The 10265-nt window shown below is 35.5% G+C and overlaps 2 protein-coding genes and 1 pseudogene across 2 annotated transcripts; 1 reads left to right on the top strand and 2 right to left on the bottom strand.

Annotated features, from left to right (window-relative positions):
• Positions 7-1924, bottom strand: LOC104726296 (annotated as a pseudogene).
• Positions 5200-6578, top strand: LOC104726286 (protein EXORDIUM-like 3). Its single transcript, XM_010445119.2, has one exon. The coding sequence runs from the start codon at positions 5288-5290 to the stop codon at positions 6299-6301; it is 1014 nt and encodes a 337-aa protein (XP_010443421.1). The 5' UTR covers positions 5200-5287; the 3' UTR covers positions 6302-6578.
• Positions 8815-10259, bottom strand: LOC104726270 (protein LOW PSII ACCUMULATION 2, chloroplastic-like). Its single transcript, XM_010445095.2, has 2 exons — positions 9849-10259; positions 8815-9193 (listed from the first exon to the last, which is right to left on the bottom strand). The coding sequence occupies exons 1-2, from the start codon at positions 10243-10245 to the stop codon at positions 9048-9050; spliced, it is 543 nt and encodes a 180-aa protein (XP_010443397.1). The 5' UTR covers positions 10246-10259; the 3' UTR covers positions 8815-9047.

Here is a 10265-nt window from a genome sequence, read left to right as displayed (position 1 = left end):
AGAAGTTATTGTGCTTGAAGAATCTCGGAAGAAGGTCTCTAGAAAACTCCGGTGGATTCCAAACGATGAAACTCTTGTTGCTCTGACTCCACGAGACGATCGAAACCGATGAAGCATCATCAACCATCTCATATGTTTTTGTAAGAAAAGGTGGGAGTGAGCTTGATGACCCTCCATGATTACTCTCATCCATCTCTAAAACACTTTCAAAATCTTTAAAAACTTTCAACTCCTTGATTCAATCTACTGCCACAAAAAGCTATACAAATCACACTAAAAAAAAGCAGAGCAAGAGAGTCTTTACATCAACTATAAGTTCAAGAACCAAAAGATAAAAGCTTTTTATGTCAATAACTTTAGTACATAGAAACTACAGTTAAGGACTCAAAGAACTCTCACTGATTTCGATCAAAACTGGATAAGATTCAAAATCCAAATTTCCCTTTAAAAAAGAAAGCTTCGAACTTGAAACAAAAATCCCAAAACCTCACCACTGTTTCTCAAAATGAAGCTAAAAGCTTCTAAGAAGCCCTTAAAACCATAAAACCCTTTAAAATTCAGAGAATCTAGAATGTGACACACCAAATCGAATACAAATTATGTTTTCTACACATTACCTTTGGTCGATCATTCTGACAGCTTCAAGTCCAGTAAAGATTTTGTCAATGAGACCAATCCTTTGCTCTAATTGGGAAACTCTAGCCATCGCTGCAGCTGATACACCGTAGGATTCGTCAAAGGTTTTACTTATGCTTAAAGCGTTTTTGCCTAGCACGAATCCTGTGGCAAGCATTGTTTTCACCACTTCTTGAGCTTCTCCAGCATTGAACTCGCCTCGTTGAGCATGAGGCTACCTGATTGAAGAACGAATGAGCTTTAGAAATGAGACCAAATATGAAACCAGTGAGTGTAAGATTCTACTATCTAATAAAACACAGAAAGATCAAAACTGAGAGATGTGTAAAAAAGAGTTTCATACATTTGAGTATGATTCATCTTCAAAACCCCGCGGAGTCGCATTCCAGAAATCGAACTCTTCGTGATGTTGTCCCCAACGAGTAATGCAATCACGCTGATCCTATATCGTTACGCTCTGAAGAAAGCAAGAATTTCAACGAACCGAGTTATTCATACTCAAGAGACACACAAAAAGAAAAAAAGAAAAATGTGAATAAAATCGAAACAAGACTTACACAGAGTACAACAGCGGTTTCTTGAGAATAAGAATCCCTGAACATCACATAAGCACCCGACCTAGTCTCGTTAACAACATAGCAGATTTAATTTTGTGAATCCAGAATATGCACAAAATACCAATTTTGTCTGGAAGTAATGTTTGTTTACCTGACAATATCAATATATTCGATTGTACCAGAGAAAGAAAAGAAATCAATAAGATCTTTCTCAGTAACAGATAGAGATAACCCAGTCACTTCAACACCATATCCAATTTGATGATCCATCTTCACCCAACAGCTGAAAGAAAGAAAAAATAAAATAAAGAAACCCAAAAATATCTCAACTTAACCTAATTCGACAGATTCATCACTTCCAGACGCAATCGAAACTCATTAATATAAGGAATATACTCTTCCGGATCTCTACCTCATACTAATATAGCTTTACATGGTTCTGAAATTTCAAGCAAAACTTGAGCAAGAACGGATTGTAAATTGTATAAGAACACCAAAATCGTTAATTCACACATCATATTACTACAGAGTGGTGGTGAATTCTTGAAACACGGTGAAACGAGAATTGAGAAATCAGATTCCGAATTGTTGAGATTTTGGGACCTTTACGATAAATTTCAGATTATTAGAATGTTATTTGATAGGTTAGCAAATTATAGATGATCTGTATTAATTGTTATAATTTAATTGATTAGTTATTTTTACTGATGTATCAGCTTCTTAGTACAAAAACTGAGGTGTCATCACCTGGAAAGAAACATTGTAGTTTTATTGTATTTATACACAATTATTCACGAATGTGAAAACGTGAAAAGAAAATCTCATTGTCAAGAAAGTCAATTGGTAAATTGTACGTTACAAAATAGTTATAAAACACCAACTCTAATGTCTACACAAAATTTACATTATGAAACCAATTTAATGCACACGACCAAACATAACAAAAAAGTATCGATGATGGACCGGAGCGTATCCTTCACGCGCTGGAGTTAGGAAAAAAAAAGAGTCCCGCAAAATTCACGCGACGTCTGTCTCTTTCACACTACGATGACGTGTCAATAGAAAAACAAGGAGTCAATGTGCCAGGTCAGCGTATAAATCCACATACATGCCAGGTGTCGTCAGTGGTTGTCCTTCTGTGTCACCGTAACGTCAGTGTAAACCAAGTTAAAGTGAGACCCCCTCAAAAACTTTCAGTGGACCAATTTTGAGCAGAGTGCTTTCAATCTCAGCTGTACGATTCTTTTTTACTGCTTTGCTGACTATATATATACATATATGAAGTATTATTTAATTTTTTCGGATTTTTATAGAGAAACTCCCCCATTTTACAAAGGAAATAATAATAATAATTTGTTTATTAACTTTTACTTGGATTTTATTTTTGTAGACAACTCCCCCCCCATTTTACAAAATAAATGAAAAACAATAATTTTAAGTTTTTTTTTTTCTAGTTTTAAAAATAAAAAGTAGAGTAAAAGTGTTCACATCAATAAACATTGACATGAGAGCCGCGCAATTCGCTCCGCGATTGAGACAGGGCCCATTCCTCCTTATCCTTCCCAGGTTTTGTTTTTCATTTATTTGTTTTTTTCTTATTTTCTCATATTTATTTCGGATAATATTTTAATAAAATTTTCAAAAGATAATAATCGATGTTTTGTTCGTAGATTTTAGTGGAATATGCTGACGAGGACAAACGAACAGCTAATATCCGATTTTTTAAATGTCTTTTTTGGTTATCGGAATATATAACCAAAACGAACAGCTAATGTATTTTTTTTCTGTTTTGTGATGGTTTTTATAATGGTGAAAAATAGTAGTAAAATATACAAACCGAAATTCTAAATATTCTCATCGGAAACTTCAAATGCGAATTACGGCACTTATGGGATACAGTGATTCACACCAGCACCACCTCGTATATAGTAGCATCCGTGCTCATGTGTCCCTATTTTTTTAACTCTTTTTTTTTTGGTTCTTTTATGCAATACTAACGTAGAAAATTCTGACGTTAATTTATCATAATTAAGAAAATTGGAATATAGCTATGGTGTAGAAATCGTGGTTAGTTTTTTTAGCTAGCTACTTGTTGCCAAATTTTCTCCTACCATAGTGCATTATTGAGATTTATAATATAATGGAGTTCTGAACTTGTAGTCGTGGACATTTGGTATCTACGTAAAACCACAAGTCTAGATAGGTGCTTTTGCCTGTTAGGGACTTAGGGTTCAAGACTTTCAGGTTAACTATGATATTGAGTGAGTTAATGGATGGTGTATCCTCTTGTATAGTATTGAACATACAGGTGACTAAATCAAATTTATCGTTATTTAATTTATTATTGTTGATGCTAACTCTTAAAATAAAATTAGCTAAAGCCAAAAAAATGCCTCATTAATTTGGATCATAGCATGCCTACTTGTTTGGGTGACAGGATTTTCAATCTTGCATACTATTGCTGATAGCCATCACGACTTTTTTTTTAAGCCATCCACAACATTAAAAATGAATGGCATTAATTTTTATGTTTAAGAACAAAAATGTTTTCAAGCTAGCCATTCCATGCAACTACCAAAGCAAAAGTATTAGAAAGCAGCTTTGAGAGGGATATATGATCCACAACTAGGGAAAATAACTATATATTCAAGCTTAATAAGGTTTATTGTTTAAATCGGTTTCAACTAATTTAATTACGGTCATTCTCTCTCAATGATCCGGTGTTGATTAGTCATTTATCTAGTAACATTAACCATGTTCCGAAGCCTGTCACTAATTAACGTCCGATCAACTTCATATCAGGAGTGAAAAAAACTCCACGCCACATTCACATAAAACTATCGTTGGTGATGACACGATACCAATCGCCACAAGTAACAGAACTGCTATATCAAACCAAAGTTTGTGTTGAAAAATTAAAGCGATATACATATCGCCTTATCTTCAAGCCTAATTTGATGTGTCATTGACTTCTTCAAACAACATGTCGCACCGATATATATATATTTAGACGGAAAAGAATATAAGAGTAATCTTGAAAACACAAAACATCTTTTTGGGTATTAAAAACAAAAAAGCCAATTTAGTGATTAGTGGTCTTATTAGTTCACGACGATATTCCCTATTCATTTACTATCTTCTCAAGTTGCCCAAAAACGACAAATAACAACAAATACACATCTCAATTTTTTTCTTTTTAAACTTACAAAGAGTGTTTTCTTCAAAACTCGTGGTGGTCCCTTTTTATTTTATTTTTAATATATTAGTAATTCTGAAAAGTGAGGTCCATACCTCAGGAAAAAAATGAGAAAATAGTTGAGAGTGAAAATTTCATATTTACCCTTTGCAAGAAAACGAATAAGATTTCCCGCGCAATGGGGAAACCAAAAGAACAAAAACGAGGGTTTGATCGATAACGTCAGATGAAAAAAGAATCGGACGGCTATTAACGACGCCGCGTGTTATTATTATAGGTCCTACTTGTCCACCTCACTTTTTCCATCTCTCTCAACTGTCCTCCATTACCCCTTTTTTTTTTTTTTTCTATTTTTCTACCCCATTTCTCTATGCACATTCTCTACTCCTTAAATTCTTACAACATTTTTTTCTTATTATTTTCTCTACTTACACTTTTTTATAATTTTAATCAAAAATTCCATTTTACTCATTAACACATCAATTAGTTGAAATACCAATCCCATTTTCATTACCATATTTCATAACCACATTATATAATGAATTAAAACAAAAACGATACAAACAAAAACGATACAAACTCATACCACAAGATATTGTGGCTACCAAAAGCAATCTTAGAAGTCCTAAACCTCCATCTAAAACAAACAAATTAAAAAGCTCTATTTTGGGATGAATGAGCCAAAAGCAAATTAGATTTTAATTTTATAACAAATGTAGAAATGAAATAAATAATGCTATATATACACCTTACTTGACACTCCATATCTCTACTCTTCAGACAAGTCGGTCCACCAGTTCAAATTTTTCTCTTTTAATTTTTCTTCATCTTCTCTCATTCATTCCAATTATTATTTACTTTTTTTTCACCCAATCCCTTTAAAAAAAAAAAAAAAAACATGCATTCAGTTCCGGTGATCCTCACCCTCACAGTACTTACGGTGCTCTTAACATCACCGGCGCAAGTTATCGGATACCGTCCATACCCACCTAAAACCAACGGCTCCGATCAAATCTTCGGCTCTTCTAAAAAATTCGAAGGCTCATCAAACCTCGTTCGCCTCCGTTACCACATGGGTCCTGTCCTAACCAACAACATCACCGTCCACCCAATCTGGTACGGCACGTGGCAAAAATCCCAGAAAAAAATCATCCGCGAGTTCATCAACTCTATCTCAGCCGTTGGATCCAAACACCCTTCTGTCTCCGGTTGGTGGAAAACCGTACAGCTTTACACAGACCAAACCGGATCTAACATTACCGGTACGGTTCGTCTCGGCGAAGAAAAAAACGACCGGTTTTATTCTCACGGTAAATCTCTTACCCGGTTATCGATTCAGTCCGTGATCAAATCCGCCGTCGGTTCTAGATCTCGACCGTTACCGGTTAATCCCAAAAGCGGTTTGTATCTCCTCCTCACCGCCGATGATGTCTACGTCCAAGATTTTTGCGGCCAGGTCTGCGGATTTCACTACTTCACGTTCCCGTCGATCGTTGGATTCACGTTGCCGTACGCTTGGGTTGGGAACTCGGCGAAGCTTTGTCCCGGGGTTTGTGCTTATCCGTTCGCTGTACCGGAGTATATACCGGGATTAAAACCGGTTAAATCGCCGAACGGCGACATCGGAGTAGATGGGATGATAAGTGTGATAGCTCATGAGATTGCTGAGCTGGCGACGAATCCGTTGGTTAACGCTTGGTATGCAGGACCCGACCCGGTGGCTCCGGTTGAGATAGCGGATCTTTGTGAGGGTATTTATGGAACGGGAGGTGGTGGTTCGTACACAGGACAGATGTTGAACGATCATCGTGGTGCCACGTATAATGTAAATGGGATCCGACGGCGGTATTTGATCCAGTGGTTATGGAGCCACGTGGTTAGTTACTGTACCGGACCCAATGCGCTTGATTAGTAGCGAGAGTGAAGTGAAATGGTTTGGTTTGTGTTTAATTTGTATTTTGGGAAGGGTAATTTTGTCTTTTTGAATATGAGCTCGACGATGTGGGAAAAATATGATCAAGAATGGGACTTGTGTGTCGATGCATTATTAAAAAAATTAGTTAAATGATAGTGTTATTTAAGTTGTTTGATTATGTGAAAAAAGAGTCACATATGTTGCTTACCTTTTCTTCTTTTTGTTGAAACAAATCCAGTCTTAATGCGAAATATATCTAAAGGCTTATTAAGTATGAGTTTATTTCAATTGGGTTGAATTTTGCACGAGTTATCTTAACAAAAGACAAAAGTTATCTTTTTAATTATTAATATAATTGGTTTTCGTTTCGTTAATCATTTCGAAAATTCAGACATTGCATAATGATTGCAAATTTGCAATTATAAACGTTGATTTTAATATTTTGGAAAAAAAAGTTTTCAATTTGTTCATGATAACCAAACTTATTCCATATATGAGGATTATGGCAAATGTAATTAGATGAAGAGCACTGTCCGCAAAGACAATAATTAATCTCATAAGTTTTTGTGTTTTTGTTTGTTCTAAAACTATAATCCTCGTGAGAACGCTTATGTTCATCATGCATAGCTCGAAATCCAAATGACATAGTTAGTTGTAAACCATAAACTTAAATTATGTATGTAAATGGGTTTAATGTCAAGATTATGTAAAACTGTTTGGAGCTAGCGCAGAAAGATGTATATATTAATGTAGCATATAGTTTATTGGGTCTAATAGTTAAGTAAATATTTATGTGTGTTTTTGGAATTTATTGGGAGATATTTTCTGAAGACACCATCAAGTTGGAAAAAAAGTGTAAGAAAACGAAAACAGAAGACAAGAGGATAAATCATGATATGTAAGGAGATATTTTTTTGAGGAGTGTGAGTGTGAGAAGAAGGGTAGGTGAAAGATCCAAACCTAACATAATTGTCCTTTTAATGTTTGTTTTTTTTGGATTTTTTTTTTCACCTTAGACAATCATAACTTATTTACCCTGATTTGAGGCAATCTTGTTGTTTACTTTTGTTTTTTACTTTTTTTTTTTCACAGAGGCAATCTTGTTTTAGAGGTGTCAGTTTCATGATTCATCACATTGAAATGGTACAAAGAAAAAAACTTACTACAGTTTACACTCACAGAGTAGAAGCACCACATAAACATTTACCACAGTCAGACAAGTTGTCTGAAACACAATTACCATTCTCTCAGTCCAAAGTAAAAGAGAGCAAATTATTCACATGATTAAAGTGTCTTTAATGTATGAAAATGAAATTGGAGAAAAAGATAAAGAGAAAAAAAAAATGTAAAAGGAACTCGTCAAGCAGTTTTTTCATCATAAGGGTTTTGTTAGTTTTGCTATAAGTATATAACAATTTTTAGTACATGAAATCATGAATGCATACGCCTGTAATTTAGTCAGTATTTAGTTTATTGCATTCAACGCCGTTACTTGTATTTGAAAGATACATTGATGGTGGTCTTTGAACAAGGACGCTCTACGTATAACGTATCGTTACATTGAATTCACAAGTATTGATTAGTTGGTGTGTTACTTGAGCAAGGTTGATGCTTTTTTTTTCTTTTTCTAATAAGAAGTGAAGTTAATGAGTTCAAGAAAACAACAAAAAAGAAACGTTGCAATAGTTTACAGTCATAATGTTTTCTAAATCAAAACCAATATAGAAGAAATATCAAAGCCTTGATACAAAAGGGTCAAAGGGAGTAGTAGTAGTGTAGTTGGATGTCAATTTAAGTTAAGAGAGAAATCTACAACTACAACTACAAGTCCGCAAACTTAGACGAGAGACTTTGAAAAGAAGCTACGTATATAGTACTAGTTAATATTACAAATAAACAAAAAACAACAAAAGAAACTTTTAATAGAAAAAAAGAGAAGAGAATCAACATCATGATAATCAAACATCAAAACAATGATAACAAATGAGCAAATCAATAGCACGATGTCTTGATAGTGGGAGCGAGGGACTTAGCGGCGCCTCCTATTAGGGCCCCAATACTTGACTTTCACCTCCAAATTTTGGTGATTCATCATTATTATGTTGTGTTTATATTAGTTATCTCCCCTAAAAGAACTTTTTACTTTTAGAGGGAACAAGAAGACTCGGACTTGTTTATTTTGGTCAAGTATTCTTTTGTTCCGGTCCATTTGTATAACAGACTCTTGTAGCCATGTTTGCTTTTTAGCCTTGGTGTATAAGTAGAGAGGGATTGGTAACAAAACTCGATATTCTTGGAACCGAAACCAAACTGCCCAAGCTGTGACAATGTAGCAGGTTTAGTACTGAATAGACCGGATCTGCCCCTAATATATATGTGCAAAGAAATAAATCGGTACGCCCTACCATGACTGGTCAGGTCAGGTCGGCCCGTGAGCTTTTCTATGGTATTTATGGCAACTAGACATAACATTTATGGTTTGACTCTTGATTTTTCAATTTTGTTGAGGATTAAAATGAAAATGGCACCTGAATAACAACATCAAACTGATTTTAATTTTACATAACCAACTCTCTGCATATACAACGACTAAGGTCAGATCAATACACAAACTCTTCTTTTTGAATCGCATAACCAAAGTGAAACCATCCTTAAAGAGTATCCACTCCACTTGCAACACACAGTTTTTGAAACCAATCTCTCTCTATTCATATGGTCTAGCTCGAATATTTGTATAGTAGTATTACTCTTGACCCTTCATTTTCTCATTCTGTATGTACTTTAGAACTCCATATGCAGTTGTCCCAGCAACAAATAATACAACCGACGGAGTGAACACTGGATACACATACTTCACAAAAAACTTATCCAACTCTTCAGGGAGGAAGCCTGCATAGCCCAAAACAAACACAAAGGAGTCTTCAGTAACTGTATATCACTATCCCCCTCAATCCTATCTTCTGTAAATTATATTCTCAACTATTATATGCACTAGTCGAAAAGAAAAACACTTGTTTTTAATCTGGCTGTAACCAGTCCCGAATTCTATTTTGTACCCACAAAAGCAACAAACCAAGCTTTGTTTTCACAACAAAAGCATCAGGCCTCAGATCACACAGAATCACCTTATAAAAGTAAGATGACAAAGCTCAACTATCAGAGATATAGTCTAAGCATGAAAGTGAGTATACAGATACACACTTAAGTTTTCGGTACAAGCGAGGCAAGCCTGTCAAGTTATGAGCTATGACCAAACCATCACTCTTCTATGATTCTTGATCATTTGTTATCTCTCTAGCTAAATCTTAGATTACCTCAATAACGATAAATTCTTGATTTAACAAACGTAATGAGCTCACACTTGGCTCATCCGTTATCTCTCTAGCTAAACCTCAGCTCATCGACTTAACAAACGTAAGCTACAACATCCCATAAACAAACCTAATGATTGTTCTCGGCTAAAGATCCTACAGTTATATGCAAATGCCCAAATTCGTATAATCATCTTCAGCAGGCGTTTAGTTTTATTAGGAAACAAAAGTACCTGAAGCGGCTAGTGTGAGTCCTTCGATGAGGATGACGATACCAAGCCCAAGCCAAGTAAGAAGAAACGCGTTCTCGTTCTGTCTCTGCTCTTCTGCTTTCGCCGCTCCTTCTTCGCTCATAAACACCGGTTTCTCCACCGGAGCACGCCGATTCACCACTCTCTTTCCTTTCCCTTTCTTATTCCCCGATGTATCCGCCGCACTCAGTTTCTTAGCCGGAGAACCGAACCCTACGCCGGAAGAGCTTGAAGAATTCTTCGGTTGAGCTGGATCCTCCGTTTCGATTTGGGGATTTTGACATTTGATTGCGAAATTAGGGTTTCTGGTACTGAAGAGACGATGAAGATGATAAGGTCTCGAGGCCAAGGAACACGAAGAGTAGATTTGTAGCGCCATTTTGTTTTTTTTTTTTTTTT

The sequence above is a fragment of the Camelina sativa genome, chromosome 2, assembly GCF_000633955.1.
Source record: "Camelina sativa cultivar DH55 chromosome 2, Cs, whole genome shotgun sequence".
Taxonomy (NCBI): domain Eukaryota; kingdom Viridiplantae; phylum Streptophyta; class Magnoliopsida; order Brassicales; family Brassicaceae; genus Camelina; species Camelina sativa.
This window is presented reverse-complemented; position numbering and strand designations above follow the sequence as displayed.